Source organism: Mesoplodon mirus (assembly GCF_964341445.2).
Source record: "Mesoplodon mirus genome assembly, chromosome: 4".
In the NCBI taxonomy this organism is placed as follows: domain Eukaryota; kingdom Metazoa; phylum Chordata; class Mammalia; order Artiodactyla; family Ziphiidae; genus Mesoplodon; species Mesoplodon mirus.
In genome coordinates, this window is record NC_138979.1 from 186,417,713 (window position 1) to 186,440,801 (window position 23,089).

The following is a 23,089-nucleotide window of genomic DNA, read 5'->3' on the forward strand; positions in this document are numbered from 1 at the left end:
CTCCCGCATGGTATAATGTTGATTGTTCTCAGTCAATGTCTTGATTTGATCGCTATCAACTTCAACTGGTCTACCCGACCGTGGAGCATCATCTAGCGAGAAATCTCCAGCACGAAACTTCGCACACCGCTTCTGATACTTTTGATCAGTCACAGCACCTTCTCCATACACTGCACAAATCTTTTTTTGCGTTTCAGTTGTGTTTTTACCTTTCTTGAAATAGTAAAACATGATATGCCGAAAACGTTTTTTTCTTCCATCTTCAGTATTAAAATGGCTACACAAATTCACCAATTTTGATTTTTCTTCTTAAATGCACACTGATATGACAGCTGCCACAATACAGTCTAACAAAATTGTTCCGAATGAAGTTAAAGACAAGTAAGCTCTACTAGAGCCAGCTTAACGGAAAACACAGAACGAACTTTTTGTCTAACCCAATACTATGAAATTGTAAGAGTGAGATCGAATTTACTGAAACTGAGTGTGATTTTTGCTTTCCTTTATTTCCATTATAGTGGATGTCACTCTAAGAGCTCAGAGTTCTTTAATTCTGAAGATATATTTAGTTTACTCTTTGTAAGTAATCTGTGCAGGTTTTCCACTTTTTTAGGAAATGAGCATAAGAGATATTATAATCATGAAATAATTCTTCACAAGTTTTAAATAAATTCCCTTACTGTTTTTCTTTAAAAGAGAATTTAATTGTGTAAGTAGTATTTGAATGCATTCTTATGAAGAAAATCCAAACAATAAGGACGTATGTGGAGCAAAAAGCACAAATTTCATTTTTTCCTCTCAATTCAGTGCTCCCACTTCTTTCCTAGGATTTATCCACTATTTAAATTTACTGGGTGGTTTTTCTTACCTACAGTTTGATATTTTCGCTTTTTAATTCATTTACTCATGAAGAAATACACATGCTAGAAACAAAACAGGTGTTCTCGCTTTTTTAATAACGGCTTTACTGAGACATAATTCACAAAATGTACAATTCACTTGTTTAAAATGTATGACTCAGTTGTTTTCAGTGTATTCACAGAGTTGTGCAGCTGTCAGTACAATCAGTTTTAGACCATTCTTATCATCCCATAAAGAAATTCTCTACCCATTAACAGTCACTCTCCATTTCGCCCAAACACCCCACACCCTCTAGCGACCACTAATTTACTTTCTGTGTCTATAAAATTGCCTATTCTGGACATTTCATATAAGTGGAATTGTATAATATGTCTTTTGTGTGTGTGTGTGACAGGGCTGCTTTCACTTAACATGATGATTTCAGGTTTTATCCATACTGAGCATGGATTAGTACTTCGTTCCTTTTTATGGCAATATAATATTTCATTATGTGGATATACTCAATTCTGCTTATTCATTCTTCAGTTGATGTACATTTGGATTGTTTCCACCTTCTGGCGCTTATGAGTAGTACTATGAAATTTGTATACAAGTTTCATTTATTTATTTATCTGTTTATTTATTTTTTTATTGGCCGTGTTGGGTGTTCGTGGCTGCCCACGGGCTTTCTCTAGTTGCTGCATGGCATGTGGGATCTTCCCAGACCAGGGCTTGAACCCGTGTCCCCTGCATTGGCATGCGGATTCTTAACCACTGCACCACCAAGGAAGTCCCTATATACAAGTTTTTATGTGGACATATGTTTTCATTTCTCTGGGCTATATACATAGGAATGGAATTACTGGGTTATGGTAACTGTGTTTAACCTTTTGAAGAACTGCTAGACTGTTGTATTTTCTCTTTCTTTCTTTCTTTCTTTCCTTCCTTCCTTCCTTCCTTCCTTCTTCCTTTCTTTCTCTCTTTCTTTTTCTTTTTTCAAATATTTATTTATTTGGCTGTGCCGGGTCTTAGCTGTGGAACGCAGAATCTTCATTGCCACATGCGGGATCATGTTTTAGTTGCAGCATTCAAACTCTTAGTTGCGGCATCCCCTGACCAGGGATCGAACCTGGGCCCCCTGCATTGGGAGCACAGAGTCTTAGCCACTGGCCCACCAGGGAAGTCCCTAGACTGTTGTATTTTCTGTATTTGATTTCTCTGAATATCCATGCTATGATTTAGCTAATTCCTGTTGATGGACTTTGAAGATTTTGCTGTAGCACAGTACCATAAACAGCGCTGTAGTGAGCATGCATCTTAGAGTTCTCCAGAGAAACAGAGCCAGGGATGTAGGGGTGTGTGTGCAGACATTTATTTTAAGCTGTTGGCTTATGTGACTGGGTGCCCAGACAGTGTGAAATTTGTAGGTCAGATCCTACAAGGAGAAGCTGGGGCTTCAGCCTTGAGGCACAGTTTCTTCTGGGAAATCTCAAGTTTTCCTCTTAAGGCCTTTTAATTGAGTGGATGCAACCCACCCACAAGATGGAGGGTTATCTTCTTTACTTAAAGTCAGCTGATGTAGATGTTAACCACAACTACTAAATACCTTCACGGCAACACCTAGATTAGTGTTTGATTAAATGACTGGGTGCTGTGACCTAGCAAAGTTGACACCTATCTTAAGGAATCTCTAGGGCAGGTACTTATGAACTTTAAAAAAAGTCTCCCCCCGGGGCTTCCCTGGTGGCGCAGTGGTTGAGAATCTGCCTGCTAATGCAGGGGACACGGGTTCGAGCCCTGGTCTGGGAAGATCCCACATGCCACGGAGCATCTAGGCCCGTGAGCCACAACTACTGAGCCTGAGCTCTAGAGCCCGTGAGCCACAACTTCTGAGCCTGCGCATCTGGAGCCTGTGCTCCACAACAGGAGAGGCCACGATAGTGAGAGGCCTGCGCATCACGATGAAGAGTGGCCCCCGCTTGCCACAACTAGAGAAAGCCCTCGCACAGAAACGAAGACCCAGGACAGCGCAAAATAAATAAATAAATTAAAAAAAAAAAAAGGCTCCCCCGGTGATTTATACATGTACTTAATGAAACAATATGCTGGTGTTTTCTATTCTTATTCTTTTTTTTTTTTTTTAATGCTGGTTAGGACCCAATAAATTAATTTAAATTGGCCTGACCTGCAATTTGAAAAACATTGCTATAGGTATATGTATTATATCTAGAAATGGATTGCTGGGTTGCAGGGTATCCGTACTTCAACTTTGTCATACACTGACAGTGTCGTCTAAAGTAGTTGTACATTCCCACTGGTAGTGCGAATTCTCTTTCATTTTGCCCTTGATGGCAATTGGTAATTTCAATTTCTTTGTCATTCTTCTGCTTCCTTCCAGGTAGGGAAGGTTTTTAACACTTGGTAAACAACTTTAAACAAGGAGAGTGTTGTGAATCACTATGTTGCACAACTGTAACATATAATATTGTACATCAATGACACAATAAAAACTGTATTAAACAAGGAGAGCAGCTGCAGAGTTACCGACACCTTCAGCAGACACCAGTGTCTGTCCAGAAATGAATGGCATTGCTTTGTTTTCATTGTATTTATGTTCTTCAGTTTGCATACAGCAGAATGGACTGGTTTTTGGTGTCCGTATTTGTGAGTGTTAAGGCATGTGTAGTTTCATATAACCACCATGCGCAACTGGGATACAGAGCAGTTCCATCTCCTCAAACAAGGACCTCATACAACTCGTAGCCTTCCTCCCACTCCTAACCCCATTGATCTGTTCCCTACCATTATAGTTTCACCTGTTCCAGAATGTCATATAAATGGAATCATACAGTATGTAACCTTTTGAGACTGGCACTGAGTATATTCTTTTGAGATATGGCCATGTTGCTGCATATATCAATAGTTCATTTATTTTGTTCATTTACTTTGAATGCTGGGTAGAATTGCAGTGTATTCATCTTTCCAGTTTAACCTTTTACTCCTTGAAGGACATTTGGATTTTTTTCCCAAAGTTTTGACGATTGTGAATAAAGCTGCTATATATAATTACGTGCAAGTTTTACTGTGGACATAGGTTTACTCTATAGGGTATATAGCTAAGTGGGATTGTCGATTCAGTCATTTGTTAAATATAATTATATCTTTAGTTAAAACTGCAAAACGCCTCGAGTGGCTGTATCAGTATCCACTGACCCAGCACTACATGGAAGCTTCAGTTGCTCCTTGTTCTCGTCAGCACTTGGTATTCTCTGTTCCTTTTATTTCAGGAGTTCTAATAGGTATACATTGGTTTCTCGCTGTGGCTTTAATTAGCATTTCCCTAATGGCTAATGATGTTGCTTCTCATGTGGTTATGTGCCATCGTTGGTGAAATAGTTATTCACATCTTTTGCCCACTTTTTTAAACATTGAGTTATTTTCTTATTGTACTTTAGACGTCTTTTATATATTCTGGATACAAGCCCTTTGTCAGATACAGTGATTTGCAGATGTTTTCTCACACTCTAAATTTTTATAAATTTTTATTAAGCTCAGTTTTACCATTTTTTAACTTTTATGGATTGTGCTTTTCGTGTTGTATCTAAGAACTCTTTCCTCAACCAAGTTCATGAAGACTTTCTCATGTTTCTTTCCTAAAAGATTTTGTCGTTTTAGGTTTTACACTTATATTTAAGATCCATTTTGAGTTGAATTTTTGTAAGGTATGAGGTATAGGTTGAGTCTCACTTCTTTTGCATATGGAGATCCAATTTTTTGTTTTTTTGTTTGTTTGTTTTACTTTTTGCCTGCACTGCAGGGCCTGCAGCATCTTAGTTCCCCAGCCAGGGATTGAACCTGCACGCCCTGCAGTGGAAGTGCAGAGTCTTAACCACTGGACTGCCAGGGAAGTGCCTCCAATTGTTAAAATACCCTTTGTTGCAGGGGTCCCCCAGCCCCCCAGCGCCGCACAGCAGGAGGTGAGCGCATGACCGCCTGAACCGTTCCCCGCCCCCGTCTGGGGAAAACATTGTCTTCCAGGAAACCGGTCCCTGGTGCCGGAAAGGTTGGGGACCACTGCCTTGTTGAGAAGATTATCCTTTCTCCATTGAGTTACTTTTGCCTCTTTGTTGCAAATCAGTTGACCATATTTATATGGGTTTATTTCTGGACTGCCATCTGTTCCATTGGTCTGTGTGTCTGCTCTTTTACCAGTACCACACTGTCTTGAATACTGTACTTTTCTATAGTAAGTCTTTAAAGTAGAGTGGTGTAAGTTTTCCAACTCTAACCTGGCTATTCTGGGCTCATTTGCCTTCCCCTTTTACGTTATCTTTTTGTCTATGTCAGTATGGACTCACAGATTATTATTTTATTACTCCATGGCTTCATGGATTATTATTTTATTACTGTCATTTATTTTGTTGCTCAAGTTATCACAGATCTGACCAGTGGGAGGTAGATTCCGTCTTTCTTTGAACACTTCCCTACCTCCTGGCATAACAAAATATTCCAGGGTCTGTTGCACTTATCCTGTCCTAGCCCTGGAATCAACCATTTTTCCAAGGAGACCTAGTTTCTTTTATTGTAGAACAGCATTCAGAGACCAACGTCTGGGAGCTAAATGTGCTCATTTTTTGCTGGGTTGTCATTGTATCTAGACCCTTGCAGTGGTCAAAGCTGGGATAAATAAATGTATTTATGTATGCAAGTATACAGGTATACACACATCTGTATTTCTATTTATACTGAAAATGATGAGCTCTTACTGTAACTATCTATTTCTGTCTAGCACCTCAGAATTCTTTCTATCCTCCCCCTTCTGTATCTGTAACTCTTTCACTCAGCATAATTATTTTGAGATTCATTCATATTGTGTGCCTAAATAGTTCATTCCTTTTTATTGTTGCGTTTTATTCCATTAAATGGATATACCACAATTTTAGGAAATTGCCAGGCTTTCCCCCCAAAGTGATAGTACAATTGTACATTCCCACCAGCAGCTTAAGAAAGTTCTGGTTTCTCCACATGATTGCCAAACTGTGGGTATTGTCAGTCTTTTTAACTTTATACTTTGTAATAGGTACGTGGTGATATCTCTTGTGGTTTTAATTTGGCTTTCCCTAATGACTGTTGATTTTTAATATCTTTCCATGTGTTTATTTGCTATCCATATACCATCTTTGGTATTTATTCAAATCTTTTGCCCATTTGTTAACAAATGGGTTATTTCTTATTGTTGAGTTCTGAGAGTTCTTTATATATTCTGGATACAAGTCTTTATCAGATCTGTGGTTTATAGTTATTTTCTCTCAGTCTTTGGCTTAGCTTTTCATCTCTTCAGTAGTGTTATTTGAAAAGAAATTTTTAGCTTTGATGAAGTCCAATTTATGAAGTTTTTTCTTTTATGGATTGTGCTTTTGGTGTCATATCTAATAAGATCTTTCTAAACCTAAGATTAAAAAGAATTTTCTCATGTTTTCTTTTACAAGTTTCATAATTTGGGGTTTTATATTTAGTCCTGTCATTAATCTTGAGTAAATTTTTGTATGTGGTATGAGGTATATAGATCTCCATTAATTTAAAAAAAATATGAATATCCATTTGTTCAGGCATCATTTGTTGAAAAGATTATCTCCACTGAATTTTACCTTTGCACTTTTGTGGAAAAATCAGTTGATCTTATACGTGTGGTTCTGTTAGAACTCCATTCTATTCCATTTCTTTCTCTGTGTGCCAGTACCACACTGTCTTGATCACTGGATCTTTGTAATTAATTAGTTTCGATTCAGGCAGTATATGTTTTCCAACTTTTTTTTTTCAAAGTTGTTTTGGCTATTTTAGGTACTTTGCATTCCTGTATGAATTTCAGAATGTTTGTCAATTCCTACAAAAAAGTATACTGGGGTTTTGATTGGGATTATGTTGAATCTGTAGAGCAATTTGGTGAGAGAATGCTGTCTTAATAATATTTAAGTCTTTTGATCCATATACATGGTATATCTCTTCATTTACTTAGACCTTTAGTTTCTCTCAAATGTTTTACAGTTTTTCAGTGTATATGTCTCATCACATCTATCCCTAAATAGGGGTATTCTTTCATTTTAAGTTTTGATTAATTGCTTATACATAGAAATTGAATTGATTTTTTACTGTTGATCTTGTTTCCTGCAACTGTGCTGAAATTCATTTATTCTAGCAAGTTTTTGTAGGTAGTGTAGATTTTCTACAGAGATGATCATGTCATCTGTGAATAAAGACAGTTTTAATTCTACTTTCCCAATGTAGATTCTTTTATTTCTGTTTTGACATTTGATTTTTATTTGAAATACAGCAAAGCCTGTATTCCATGGGCGGTCCCTCCCCACACACGTATTTGTTGACTTTATTTTACTTGTAGACTATGTGTGGCATTAACATTGTTCTAGAAGTCAGAACCGTATAAAAAGGTAGTCACTCCCATCTTTTCATCATATTCCTGTCTCCCGCCTGTTCATTACACCTTGTTCCCACCCAGCATGTAAATTCCACCTTCAGTCTTGCCTAATTCATAGTGTTCGCACTTTGGGTCTTTCCCTCCCGCCATTCCATCATTTTTCTTTAGGTAGCTGCCCCACAGATTTGAGCAAAAGTGTAGAAATTCTTTCTTTATAAAATCTAGAACACATTGATATACAAAATTAAATAAAAGATAAGGTTAAATAAAAGGTCTGGCAATTTCATAAAAGCAGGAATTCTTAAACCAGGCTTTATGAATTTTATAAAAGTATGTTCATATTGGTGTGTGTGTGTGTGTGTGTGTGTGTGTGTTTGTTTATGTTTAGTTGAATTTTTTTTTTCTGGAAGTAGATTCCATAACTTTCATCGTGTTTCAGAGGAATTTGTTTAAAGGAAAAAAAGTCAAGAAAGAGAATGCCTTTAGAATGAATGAGTTTGGGTCTAAGCAGTCTAAAGGCTGGTTAGTGAGCCTCTCTCTTCAGTCTGTTGTACCTTTGGAAGATAATGTTTTAATTGGCTCTGTTGTAATATGTGACTTGTTTGTGGTTAATCCAGTAGTACAGTCAACTCAACACCCGGCACTTGTACACCTTTGACCTACTGTTTTGTATCACAGATTTTTAAGAATTTGAATGCACTTCAGACGTTTCCTTTCAGGTTACATCTTTTTAATGGTACTCTTTATTAAAGTTGTTAAAAGAATCTTTGGATTCCTGCTGTCAAGTCACTAAAATACCCAGTCCCTAATGGTAGTGAAGGGTAAGGTTATTCACAGCACACATGAAGAATTCGTGGTTTAAAAGACTGTTTGAGCAGCTTGCCACATGCAGCTCCCTTTTTGTGTGACCCCATCTGGGAGCGGAGCGGCAGAGTGTGTGGTGCCTAAACCCTCGGGCCCTGTTGCCACCCTGCCTCACGCCAGTCCAGGTCTGCCTCCTAGTGGCTACTAAGGACCTGTTTAGTTTCCTCCCCTAACAAGTGAGACTAGTAATCATACCTACCTCATATGACCTGTTTGTGAAATAAGTAAAAAGCTAGGTAGAAAAAGACGTAAAAGTAGAAATATTTCAGCAAATTCAGAGCCTCCCCACCCGCACCCTCACCCTGTGTTAAATGTGCGGGTTCCACTGGGGCCGACTCCAGTCGAGGAGGGGTGATATCGTCATCTTCTGAGGTCTAAAGAAGGCCAGAGTGGTGCGGTTTTTTGAAAATTTATACATGAATGAATATTTTATTATAATTAAAGACATTAATTTAGATGTATTATGAATAGTTTGTGGGTTTTTATCCTTTTTCTTTTACAAATATACACAGTCATAGTTACAGATTAAATTATACAGTATCTTTTGTTTGACTCAAAACAATACAGGAATGGATCTGCTCTCACCACTCCTGTTCAACATTGTGTTGATGGTGCTAAGTTAAAGAGAATCTAAATAAATGGAGAGAGATACCATGTTAATGTGTTGAAAAACTTAATTTGTGGGACTTCCCTGGTGGTTCAGTGGTAAAGCATCCGCCTTCCAATGCGGGGGATGTGGGTTCGATCCCTGCAGAGTGGTGGTGTTGTCGCTTGTTATGTCTGTCAAATTATAATAAGAATTTTCTTTTTTTATTTCTACCAAGCCAAGCTAGCAAGACGCAGTCAAGAACGAGACAATCTTGGCATGCTGGTCTGGTCACCTAATCAGAATCTATCAGAAGCAAAATGTAAGTTTTAGAGCACTTTTATTTTCCACCTTTCTTATTTACTGCCAACTTTTAAAGTTACCTTTGTAGGTAAAAATCTCTCTATATGTTACATTTATTTTACATTTTTAAAGTAAAATTTTGAAGAATTTGAAAGTGTGTTCTTTATTGTGGCCTGTCATAGTGATTTAAAGATTCTTAAGCTGTGGCTTCATAATCTACTTTTTATTCAAAATGCTGTACCAGCTAATATTCTGAAGTAACTAGGAGGAAGGGTTCAGAGCAGAAAGAAAATTATAATGTAGTGTGTAACTCCTTCAGCTGGGGATTTATAGATTTACTGATATAAAGATGAAGAGTTTAACAAATTTCTAATTGGAAGGATTACAAAGGGCAAATGTATGTTACTGGAAACAGGTTTTATACTGTAAGACTTCATCCTAGCTAGAAGTAGAACTTTTGAATTGGCTCTTTGTTTTATGTTTACATTTTTGTTAGAATGAATACTCTGAGCTACTTTGGGTTTTCTTTTGGGGGGGCGGGTAGGGGTCCTAGAGCTATTAGAAAGATTAATTGTATTTTCAGAGTTTGCTTTTTCAGTTTTTTGTCCCCCCTACTCAGATGATACCGTGCAAGAATAATTTTATATTTGATATATTGCCGTAAGTCTTTGCCATTTTCAAAGTTTTTGTTTTCTTCATAACTTAGAGAAGAAAAAATAAATTTCCCCTTTTGAGAATTTTTTAGTGGTGGGGATGGGTGGTCCACGGATGGAATTTAGGGCGGTTTGTGAACTCGTAAATCACAGGCAAAATTTTTTTGGTGTATGTATGTTTTCCTGCAGAAAATTGGATTTTTAAAGGGCTCTTTGACAAAGATAGGATAAGAATCAATGCTCTAAAACGTGGTAGGGCTTAGAAAGCCCTCAGTGGTAAATGATGGCCAGGAAACATAAGTTGTGAATAAAGGCTGGAACTCTCAGGCTTTGATCAGGATTTTCCAGATTGTGTTTTGCAGTATTAAAGTAGGTGTTAACAGGTTTCCACTGTCAAGTAAGTGTTAGAGATGATGCATATTAAATATCCTCCTCTTGTATATTTAACATTCATGTTTGCGTTAAGGTGCAAAGAGCTTGGATGGTAAAGAAACGTTTGATTTTGACCAAGAAGGACCCTTTTTAAAAATACAGTACCTTCCATGGAACACAGGAAATTCAACAACTCTTAGTAATGCTTAATTTAGCAAGAATAAAATAATCTCAGTCTAATCTGATTTTCATAGTACCTTAATTTTACCAGCCTGCTGCTTGATCTGCTGCTTGATGAGTTTATAATGGAGAACAGAATAGCAAAAGGAAGTGTATTGGCAATTCTGGTGCCTTTACTGTGCCAGGGAAGACCTTTTAAGTACTTCCTGTTTGTTTTTTCCCTTTGAGGATTTGCACTTAAAAAAGCAATCTATTCCATTTTTGAACATGTTGTTCCTTCTAACAGCTGAAAATCTGCATCTGTGTAATTTTTTTTTTTTTCGGTACACGGGCCTCTCACTGTTGTGGCCTCTCCCGTTGCGGAGCACAGGCTCCGGATGCGCAGGCTCAGCGGCCATGGCGCACGGGCCCAGCCGCTCCGCGGCATGTGGGATCCCCCCGGCCCGGGGCACGAACCCGTGTCCCCTGCATCGGCAGGCGGACTCTCAACCACTGCGCCACCAGGGAGGCCCTATCTGTGTAATTTTTAAAGCTTTGTTTTCCTGAACTCTGTTCTGCTTCCTCATGAGTCTTTTGGATGTTCAGTTCTCCTACCTTTGCTGTCCCAGTTCAAGTTAAACCTGCCTGGTTGCCTCAAGTGTTTTCAGATGGTCTGATTTTCGGGTCTTTTTCGTCTCTGTTGTACTCCTGGATAGATTCTGTTTGGTCATGGTGCCCATCTTCAATTATGGTGCCTGGAACAGAATATTAAAAATAGTGAGCATGTGTTGAGCACTGTAGTACAATGCTTTCCATGTTCCTATATCATTCAATGTTTCCTGTAAACCAGGAGGACGCTTTTGTCCCCCTTTTACAGGTGGCGTCAATTCAAAGGGGCTGTGAAACTAACACAGAGAGTCAGTGGTGGGGCCAGCAGTGTCCAGGCTTGCTGACTCTTCACCCTGGCTTATGCTCTGAACGTGTCCCTCAGGTCGAGTTAGCCAGGTCTCAGTCCCCTCTTCATTTCAGTCACTTCCTGCTGTGTATACAGTGAAGATTGTATTAGTACCTCTTTTTTTTTTTTTTTTTTTTTTTTTTTTTTTTTTTTTTTGCGGTATGCGGGCCTCTCACTGTTGTGGCCTCCCCCGTTGCGGAGCACAGGCTCCGGACGCGCAGGCCCAGCGGCCATGGCTCACGGGCCCAGCCGCTCCGCGGCATATGGGATCCTCCCAGACCGGGGCACGAACCCGTATCCCCTGCATCGGCAGGCGGACTCTCAACCACTGCGCCACCAGGGAGGCCCTGTATTAGTACCTCTTGCTGGTATTGTGTTACCTTTGGAATCTTGGGAGTCGGAATTTAATTTTAATATTATCTTATTTTTCTTAGACCTGCAAGAAAAGAACAGAGTATGAAAAGTTAATAGATTTTTAAGCAATGGTATTGCCTAAAATAAATTTGCAGTTTTAATATAAGTCCTAAAATAAATTTGCATAGTCCTGAAAGTATTGATTAAAACTTTAAACTCTTAAAACCGATCTAAAAGTAACATTTATATATTGTTGAAAGTTCAGAAGGCACAGAAAAATACAAAGAAGAAACAGTTCACCCATTATTTCATTACCCAGAGATAACTGTTAAACATTTTGGGATGTTTTCCCAATCCCCTTTTTTCCTCTGTGCATATTTTTATAAGTGAGATGTTGGTATTTCTATGTATGTGAGTGTGTACTGTCTTCCTGAGCAATGACGTAAGCATTCGTTACCTCGCTAAACCCCTTGTAAACATTTAAAATAACGTTTAATATTTTATCATATGGAGGTATCAGTGTATTTAAGCATTCTTCTATTGAAAATGTAGGTTGTTTCTAATTGTTGCTATTGTAAAAGAAGGCGGTGGTGAAAGACTGAATCAGAGCTTTGTTCTCTTTTGTTGTTATTGTTCTGGTTTTAGTATTTTCTTAAGATACATCCCTAGGAATGGGATTGTGGATCGATGAGAGTTTGCTTCACTGCTCCAGTGTGACGATGTGAACACAGTCGCTGTTGTGAGTTAGGTTCCATTTGTGGAGCTTTGGGAATCATACTCTTTGACAAGGAGTCTAATCGTAGTTATGCCTTGAAATGTAACCGTAGTGTCATTGGGGACAAGTATACATAATTTGTTCTCTTTGCCATCTATCATTTCCCCCTCAACTTCTTTCCCTCCCAGTACATAGACAAAAAAGAAGTATTTTCTACTTGCCTTTCTCATTTATTTTGAAAGAATGTGGAAGTCTTGGTTGTCCAACAATTGATTCTGACTTGATGTAGAAATAGGAGATTTGGGACATCTGTAGACTTCTAGTAGATGTCCCCATGTGTAAGGATGTCTGTAGATCCCTGGCTTTTCCTGGGTTGGTTTCTTTCTTCTCAAGTAAATGTTTAGAGTTCTGCCTCTTAGGGTTACTGCAAGTTTACAAAATTCTTTTGTGGTTATAGAAATAAATACTGTTGTAGAAATTTCAAACAATATAGAATGGATAATGTAGACAATTAAAGAAAGCCCTCTCGGGACTTCCCTGGTGGCGCAGTGGTTAAGAATCCACCTGCAAATGCAGGGGACATGGGTTTGAGCCCTGGTCCGGGAAGATCCCACATGCCGTGGAGCAACTAAGCCTGTGAGCCACAACTACTGAGCCCGCGTGCCACAACTACTGAAGCCCACGTGCCTAGAGCCCGTGCTCCACAACTCAACGAAGAGTAGCCCCCGCTCGACGCAACTAGAGAAAGCCTGCTCGCAGCCACGAAGACCCGGTGCAGCCATAAATAAATAAATGATTGAATGATGAATGAATGAATGAATAAATAAATAAATAACCTTCTTTTTAAAAAAGCCCGCTTATAGTCACTATTTACAATATATATACTTTTCCTAATATTTTTATATATCTTAATAAGTATATGACTTTTAAATCACATATATGAGCTGTTTAGCAATTTGCTGTTAACAACATATGTGGGACTTTGTTCTGTTTGAATACATTTCTTGGATTGGCCAAAAAGATCATTCGGGTTTTTCTGTACCATGTTATGGAAAATCCCAAACGAACTTTTTGGCCAACCCAATACAGTTACCTAGTTTTAAACTACGAAGTATGGATCCACCATAATTTAGTCTTTTCTTTTTATTTATTTATTTATTTATAAACAAATTTTCCTCCAAAAGTATCTCAATTAGGGTTATATTGAATTTGGGTTTATTTAGTGAGAATTGGTTTCATTCACTTTTTTTTTTTTTTTTTTTTTTTTGGCGGTACGCAGGCCTCTCACTGCTGTGGCCTCTCCCGTTGCGGAGCACAGGCTCCGGACGCGCAGGCTCAGCAGCCATGGCTCACGGGCCCACCCGCTCTGCGGCATGTGGGATCCTCCCGGACAGGGGCACGAACCCGTGTCCCCTGCATCGGCAGGCGGACTCTCAACCACTGCGCCACCAGGGAAGCCCTCATTCACATTTTTATTGAGCAGTTTTGTGTGCCTGGTAGTGTACCAGGAGTGAGGGATTCAGGAAGTTTATATTCTAATGGAGAAAGAGGGGAAAAATGAACATGTAAACAGATAATTTATATGTATTTCCTTTAGTCCAACTGTTTCTTCTTAGATGTGAAAAACTGAGGTCTAGAGAAGTTAGGTCAAATGCTTAAGGTCCCTCAGCTAGTTAGTAGCCAAGTTTGGGCTAGATCTCTGGTCTCCAGACTGCATGCATGCATGCATGCATGCATGCATGCATGCATTTATTTATTTTTATTTATTTATTATTATTATTATTTTTTGCAGTACGCGGGCCTCTCCCTGTTGTGGCCTCTCCCGTTGCGGAGCACAGGCTCCGAACGCACAGGCTCAGCGGCCATGGCTCACGGGCCCAGCCGCTCCGCGGCATGTGGGATCTTCCCGGACTGGGGCACGAACCCGTGTCCCCTGCATCGGCAGGCGGACTCTCAACCACTGCGCCACCAGGGAAGCCCCAGACTGCCTTTATTACACACATCTGCCTTGGTGTACTGTTTCATTTAATAAACCAAAATACTTAAAGCATTACTGGTACTACATAAGTTGCTCTGGGATGTGTCTAAGTAAAACTTCCTTAAGGAGAGATATGACCTTTGGAGTATGCCTAGAAAAAAACGTGCCTTGTAGAGACATATTTCATGTAGAGGAAATGTAAATAATTCCAAGTAGCACAGATGAGAACAATAGGATTTAGATAGTATTATAAAAATTATTGTGGAATATTACATGATTAAATCATGACATGATACTAAGGGGACAAAGGTGAGAATGAAGGTTAAATCATGTGGTGGAATCTGGAGGTTGGACAGACAGTGAGAGAGACTGAAAAACGCTCACTAATTGGAAGAGAGGGCAGCTGATTCTTACATTGTTTTAGCATCAGGCATCTCCTGTGTACTCTTAGTATTTGGACGCGCCCCTTGGGACCCAGCAGAAAGTTCTCTGTTTTCCTAGGTAGAAAACAAGCAATGGAAACAGATGGCATTTGGGTAGGATGCTGAGGAAGGAGTAAGTGCACTGGCTGGATGAGGGGCACAGGCGCTCTAAGAAGAGGGGATAGCGTTTGCGTTTGCGTAGCATTTAGAGACCTGCCGGGCTGTGACGCACGTTGTCCCTGGGGAAGTGAGAAGCGATGAAGCTGGAAAGACGGGCCCAGTTCTTAAAGGAATGAGGACTTTGGAGGGATGTTTAGCTAGAAGCAGTACTGTGCACATTAGAAAGCTCTTGAGGGCCCTGTGGTGTAGAGGAGAGCTGGGGCTGGAGGCGGTACCTGGTGGTGCACGTGCAGGGGAGGGAGGTCGATGCCTCTCTGGGCCGTTGCTGTTAAAGGGAGGCTTGATGGAGATTTAGGAAGTCAGAACAGGAGTGTTGGGAGTGCTCAGAGGAAATGATGAGAGGAGCATGGGGTTAGCTGGGTGTCCAGGCGGCCTTCACACGCCTCTAAAGCGGGTACGTCTTAATCTAGGTCATCCGCATAGTTTCACCGTTTATTCCCCACATTTTCATGGACATACCTACTAGGCACTCTGCTTCTGTGATAGGATACCATCTCCCAGATGGTCTGCTCCCCACGTCCCCGCTGAGGTGTGTACTGCGGCCCTTCTACCCGGATGCCTTCCTCTCCTCTCACCTGTGGACGCCCTGCCCACCCTGCTCCGGACTGTCCTCCCTCCTCGTCCCACTTGGTCTGCACGCTGGATGTCCACCTTGCTTGCCCCGGTGGCTTCAGGGCAGCCTTCTCTCGTGGGATGCTGCCGCCCTGGGTCCAGTGCCGTGTGTGCTCTTCACGTTCCCCTCTGGTCCCTCCCCTTATACGGACACCCACCCGAGGTTTGGGCTTTGCGTAGAGAAGCACTTGAAGGTTAGCAGAACAAAGTGGACACGTTAGTTGCAAGAAATTTCAAAAGGTTATTTTAGTAGGTAGTCTTGTCTTCTTTGAAATATACAGAGAGTTAGGCCAGATCTTATTCCCAGTCTGTTTCACTTCACTGTTCTTAGGAAATCAAAAAAGTTTATGAAAGCATGTATGGTCAAATGTAATACAAAACTGTGGCCTGGGAGAATTTTTAGAAGGGAGTTTCAGAAGAGAGGACAGGTTAAGAAAGGGAGTAATCTGAGGATGATTTTTTTATTGTTTGATTCTTTTTAAGGTAGGGCTTGAGAGAGGTGAATTGGAGCTGGAAGGGGGACGCCAGTACACAGCCCTGCACACTGTTGATAGTTTCCTGAAGAAGCAGGTACCTTAGCCTCGGCTGCGGTTGCCTTGGGCGTAGAAGTTAGCGAGGTCACTTTTGGCTATTGGGAATCAGTAAAACAGATGGTTTTGCTCATTTATACATTACATATTGTATAGGTTGTATATAATCATTACTTTTGCAGTTATTTAAGTGATTGATTGTTCTTTCTTTTTATTTTATAAAAATGAGGAGAAACTCGTACAATGGTAAGAAGCACTGGTCTCAGTGTTAAAAGTAGACAAAGATGGAAATCATTAGCCATGCCGAAGACAACCAAGCTGGAAGGCTTTTTTTTTTTTTTAGGCTGGCCGAACTATTAACTTTAAAGAAAAAAATTAACACATATAACATGATAGACATATAGAATTTAAAATTGTGTCAAAAGGCAAGTCAAAGTAGAGATTTTAAAATAAGTTTTAGCTTTCTTGGAATGAGAACCCTTCTTAGACCTGCAGTATTGGCAAAAGTTGTTTCTGCATTAAGTCATTTGACTTCAGTACACATTTTCAAGATTATATGGTGAGTGAGGTCTTCACAGGTATGTAGTGAATGTCTGAACTTTCATAGAAATATATAGTAAATGCTGGGAGTCTATATTCAGGACTTGCTAAGTCACTGCAGATTGAAGTCAAAAGACCTGACAGTTACCACAGGGCTCTCGGTAGCCTGACCCCACTTCTGCCCTCTGGAACTCATCCCGAGCACGCTGTCCAGAGCCTTTTCCGTTCCCTTTGTCTGGATCACTCTTCTCCCAAATGTCCACATGGCGCTCTCTACCTCAGTGTCTCCTGGTCACTAGGAGGGGGCCCTTCTTGACTACACTACAGAGTAGAGACAGAGACCACTACTGCCTTACCTTCGTTTCCTTCATTCCATTTGTCATCACCTGGCGTAGTATTACTTACTTTATGTCCCTCCTCTAGACGAAAATGAACGAGCAGAGGAACTTGGTATGTTTGTTCAGCTCTCTGTCAATGCTCTATTGGCATGTGGTGGATAAATACTTGTCCAATGAGAAGATGATGGGGTGTGGACACTCCTTTGTATGGAGATTTGCGAAAATAGGCTTTTTGGCTATTTGTTCTGTAACTTGGGTCACTTGGAGCCCTCTAACATTTTCTTCTTTGCCACTCACCTTGTGGTGTCCATTTATTTACTCAGTAAATATTTGACTGACTGTTTATGTGTCAGGTCCTGGTGGAATACAAGAACGAACGATCTGACAAGTCTGCCCACGTGTAGCTTACAGTCTGTTGGGAAACTGCCCTGGTAAGGTATGAGTGCGTTGACAAGAGGGAAGAGTGTACTTAGAATTCTCATCTGTTAGGTCTGGGACCAGAGTGAGGTGGGGAGGGGTCAGGTAAGCTAATACTGGCCTTGGTTTTCAGCCATTTATAAATAAATGGCTATCAGGGGGCTTGAAGTTTGTGATGAAAATGATGTTCTTCAGGGTGTGAAAACTACTTTTTAAAAACCATTTTTATTCTTTTAAGTGCTCTAGAGTTAACTAAAATGTGTAAAACTTATTAGAAGAGACAAAGAGCTGAATCTGTAAACGGTAGTGGAAGCCCTCCATTAGCCCTCCTTTACCCTTCAGTCATATCAGTGTGTCTTATCTTCATCCTTTTAAACTTAAAATGTTTCAATTTGTGAAGTTGTCATTTATTTATCCTTTCTGTTCACAGTGGACATCTCAGTTTTTTATTACTGCCAACTGTTACTACTGGGAACATTCTTTGACTTATTTCTGTTATCTATTTGGAATATAGGTACTTAGATCAATGCCAAATTATTTTCCAAAGTGGTCAAGCTGGTTTATACTGCTACCAATGAAACACACAACTTATTTGCTCAGTGTTCTCTCCCATGTTTGTTATTGTTGGACTTCTACCTTTTAGACTATCCAGTGAGTATGGCTTTGTTTCTCTACCAGGGAATTTTGCTATTTTTGTTAGGTGTGATAATGACGTTATCTGCAAAAAATATATCCACATTTTTAAAAAGATGAATACTGATATCTATCTATATATATAGGGATGAAATAACTGGGATTTACTTCAAAATTCTTTAGCAAATGTAAAGCACATTTTGGGTCGGTTGGCCAGATGGGAATACAGATTAAAGTATTGTTTCAGTGTTAAGTTTATTGTTCTGTCATTACATAAGAGCACTACTCTCAGAAAATATATGCTGAGTATTTAAGAGTAACACTCAGCATATATCGTATGACACTCTCAAATGATTCAGAAAAGTAATTACGAGTATACGTACAAGCTTGTTTTTATTGTTAAAAGTAGCCTGTAATTTCTTCATCTCGTCACGCTGGCTATAACCACTACTAAACTTTGCTTTCATGTCTTTTCTCTGAGCTTGTGTATACTCTGATTTTAAGCACAAGTGGACCATACTAATATAATAGTTTTCCAATGTTAGTTTTCCTGTGATTAAAAGTTACACTGAGGTTTGGTCCTGAATAATATCCCATCAAATAGCTTAATTTACTTAACCATGTCCCTATTCTTGGACATGTATATTTTTTCAATTTTTTCCCTACTATAAATAACATATGAGTAAGCAGGAATTTATAATGTCCTTTTCCAGCAGAAAAGAAAGCCATCCTGGATTCTGCAGATCAGGTTTCCCAGTTAAGTGCATTCATAGTTCTTTTTCTCTGGCACTTATGACAATTGGAATTAATTACTTGTGTAATTATTTCTGTCTCTGGCCAGACTGTGAGTTCTATGAAGGTAGCGACTCTCCTTTTTAATCATGGATTTATAAGCAGTACCAGGCACACAGTAGGCCTAAAAGATGTATTGAATCAGTGGGGAATAATTAAATGTAAAACAGATTAGTTTATTATAAAATATCACTCTTCTGCAGCCTACTTTGAAAGCTTAGATTTCTTTAGTGGATGAAGAAGCTCCCCCTCCCCGACAAGATACAAGCATCGGCAGTGGGAATACCTGCCGCCTCCCAACAGACATGCCCCCCATGATCTCACTATCCCACTGTGTAGTCTAGCTTTTGTTTTTAGAGCTGAAGAAATCAGGCCCACAGAGAAGGGACTTGTCTAAAGTTTGTGATGGGCAGAGCCTTTTGTCACCTTCCTGTAACCTAGCCTCCCTCTGAGTTTCCCTTGGCCACTTGAGTCTCTTTTAGGACCCAGTGTCTTGTATACAGATGGATTGTACTGGAGGGAGGAGCGTTGTATATAGAGTTTGGAAGAGGCAGGGTTAAAGGGCAAGTGTCCCTATGAAGTGAGGTTTGTATACAGGTTATAAGGAGTCACTAGGATCTACAGACTTTCAAACCCATCTTCTGACCACCTCCTTACTCCCCTGCTCAGAACCCCACAAGCAGGAGGTTTTTTTTTTTTTTTTTTGCATGATTGAAATTCACAACTCACAAATTCAAAAACCTTATTTTATATAGCAGGAACATTTCTCCTCATTTCTGTGGTTCTGATATTGTCGTATTCTTTTAAATGCCAAAACCTTAAAATTTTGTGTTCATTGAGATGGTTTTTATCACATTAAAATAGGGAATGGTCTTTACACATTAACTTTATGCTCTAATTCATCGATTCTCAAAACTGGCCCATCATAATCACCTGGGAGCATTGTAAAAACAAACCAAAAACATCAAGAATGTGTTAGATTCTTTCCGTGATCTAAGTGTATTCATTTTCTGAGAATTCACCTCGCTGTACCCTTATATAAGTGCTTGTTTCTACGCACATCATACTTTACTAAAAACTCTGTGCATAAAGTATACGTACACATCCATGCACACACATATATACAGACATAAACATGAACACACATACACGCGTATACACATACATTTACAAAACGGGAGCCCAAGAGTCAGTATTTTAAAGACGTTTGTCAGATGATTCTTAGCAGACAGGATTAGGAACTGTTGAATTGGAGCACAGCTGTGATGCATGGAGTTCAAGGACTGGGCAGGTTCTCTTGCTAAACTAATTCTGTGGTTGTAAACTGCTGCATCCCTTCCTTCTGGTTGAATCTCACGAATGTTTATGAAGGAATTCATTTTAATACTTTTCATCTGTATATTTCGACTCTTCTATTTTTTATTTTTATACAAAGCATTTATATGTGTATATATATTTATATATGTGTATTTTTATACAAAGTATTTATAGAATACTCATTATTTTACAAGTAATGAAATGGGCTTAGCCTGCAAGTTCCTGATGGAAACTAAGGACTTTGACTCATGGTCCAGGGCTCTTTCCACTAGAGTCCGCTATGAGGTTATAGGTGAAACAACTGTTAGTCTTTTTTTCCCCCTCTTTTAATGTCAGGGAATGTTGCCTTAATTGAGGGAGATGCAGACCTGGTTGTGAGCATGGCTCCTTCCTTCAGCTCATGTGCACAGAGCAAAGCACAGGAGAGCAAACAAGATTATTTTGAGCGCACAGCTGCCTGCTGTGAGGGACCCAGTCATCGAATAAGTTGACTTGGTGTGAAAGAGATGCAAGAGGATAGTGTGTCACTGCGTTGATCTTACTCTTGACCGTAGACTTTGGGCATTTTTAAGGAGAAAGGTGGTTATTGTTTTGATTAGTCACAACTAAATGTCATTCATTCTAGTGATGATCAGTTTTTAAAATATGGGAGATTCTGCATATGCCTTTTTGGAGAATACACAAATGTATGAATACTAGAGTAAAGGGGGAGGGATGCTCTTATCCTTTTCTTGGAAAAAATGTTTAATGCAGCACACACAAAAAGTTTAAATTTAACATTTAGATGTTTTAAAAATTACTCTTAAAATGTTAGCCCTGGAAGACATAAGGGTCAATCCATTCTTACGTGATGAGGAAACTGTGGCACAGAGGCAGGGGTAGGACTTGTTCAGAGTTGTGTACGTTGATTCTGGGTGGATTAGGTAGGAACGGATGCCAGAAGCTGAATTTCAATGTGTATGGCTTAGTAGGGTATTCATATTTCTTATTTCCACTTGATCCGATTGTCTATGAGACCGGGCTGGATTTTGTAGTATTTACTGGGGTGCCGGAGGGTGGGAGGAGCTTTTTCTATAGAGTGGGATTTTAACAAAACGACATTACACAATAGCATTGTCATGAAGAAGATGTGTTTCATCACTGACGACATTACACTGTGCTCTGGCTGAGACTCTGGCTTATTTCTTAAGCCCGCTGTCCCCACCTCGAGATACTCAGAGGGACCACTGCAAGTATTAGCTGCAGTAATGTCTGTGCCCACCAGGTGGCATAGTTGCTCTACCTAAATGATTTAAGCTCATTTTGATTCTCAGCGAGTTACAGTGATAACTCATTCCTTTTTTTTTTTTTTTTGCCCGGTATGTGGGCCTCTCACTGTTGTGGCCTCTCCCGTTGCGGAGCACAGGCTCCGGACGCGCAGGCTCAGCGGCCATGGCTCACGGGCCCAGCCGCTCCGCGGCATGTGGGATCTTCCCGGATCGGGGCACGAACCCGTGTCCCCTGCATCGGCAGGCGGACTCTCAACCACTGCACCACCAGGGAAGCCCCACTCATTTCTTATTTAATAATAAAAAGAGGTGCCACGATATTTGTTATCATATTCTTGAAGAAAACTTAGCATGCTCCTTTTGAGTTACGAGAGAGAAATTGGTACCGTATTTCCTTTGCAGCACCTAAAGCTACTGTAAATGTTATGATGGTAAAAATTTTAAAAAGCTGTATTAAGGCTGTAGCTTTGTCCTCAGCACACCTTATGGTGTCAGCCTCTTGCTCTGCATAGACTATGCAAGATCACAAGGTATACCGAATCGCTGCAGTATCTGGGGGAGGGAAGGGTGCGTTAAGGTTAAGGGGGCAGTTTTCATCGGCATTCTTCCCCTTTTTGCAGTTGAATTTGAGACTCTTACTAATGGTCCTGGGAGCATTTAGGTCATTGGGTTAAAACATAGAAACCAATGAAGCCTCGCAGGAGGCAGCCATTTGCCTGTTACCCTCAGTTTCTGTCCCCTCATCAACCACAGTTCTATTTTCTTAACTTCATTCGAACTGAATAGACCGTGTTGGTGTGCCTTGCTCAGTTCTCTCTACCGTGGAGGCTGTTCTTATCTGACATGCCCTTCCCCCTGTCTCCCTTACGCAAGAGATGGGACAGTGAACGGAGGTTTAACGCCATGGGTCCTGGGGCCAGACACTCGGTGTACATGAGTCCCAGCACTGCTACTTAGCAGCTGCGTGATCCTGCCCAAATGGTCTAACTTCTCTGCGCCTCAGTTTCTTCATTTGTGAATGGGAGTGATAATAGAATTATCGGAGAGGACTGAAAAGATAATCCTGGTAAAGAGCTTAGACCAGTGGCCCGAACATAGTCAATTCTCACATGTCAGTGACTCTTATTAGTCAGTATAGCTGTTGAATCTTTAGGAAGCTTTCCTTGATTTATCATCATCACCATCACTGTTTACTGATTATTTTGCATTCTCACATTATCCGACATCTACACTGTTATTTTATGTGTTTATGTTCTCCTCTGTCACCTGTGTGTTGTTTCAAGCTACTGCAATAAATCATTTTTCTTTTGGCCTATTTAGTACAGTGTTCAGTACATAGTAAGGGTAGTTCAATAAATGTTTGACTAAGCTTTACGAATTTTGTACATTTTTTGATGAATCTCACACATTCTACCTTTTAAAAAATAAATACGTTTATTTATTTATTTATTTATGGCCTCATTGGGTCTTCATTGCCGTGCGCAGGCTTTCTCTAGTTGTGGACAGTGGGGGCTGCTCTTCACTGAGGTGCGCGGGCTTCTCAGTACGGTGGCTTTTCTTGTTGTGGAGCACGGGCTCTAGGCACACAGGCTTCAGTGGTGTGGCGTGGGCTCAGTAGTTGTGGCTCGTGGGCTCTAGAGCGCAGGCTGAGTAGTTGTGGCTCGCAGGCTTAGTTGCTCCGTGGCATGTGGGATCTTCCCAGACTAGGGCTCGAACCTGTGTCCCCTGCATTGGCAGGCGGATTCTTAACCACTGCACAACCAGGGAAGTCCCTCACACCTTCTACCTTTATGTTATCCCCAAAACATAATTCATTCACCTATGCTTT

The 23,089-nt window shown here is 40.2% G+C and overlaps 1 protein-coding gene across 1 annotated transcript in view; it reads left to right on the forward strand.

Annotated features, from left to right (window-relative positions):
• RCOR1 (REST corepressor 1) overlaps nucleotides 1–23,089 on the forward strand; it is a 113,667-nt gene that overhangs the window by 60,982 nt on the left and 29,596 nt on the right. The window contains exon 3 of the mRNA XM_082617032.1: nucleotides 8,962–9,045. Coding sequence (XP_082473158.1) covers nucleotides 8,962–9,045 — 84 coding nt within the window. The remainder of the gene's footprint in view (nucleotides 1–8,961; nucleotides 9,046–23,089) is intronic.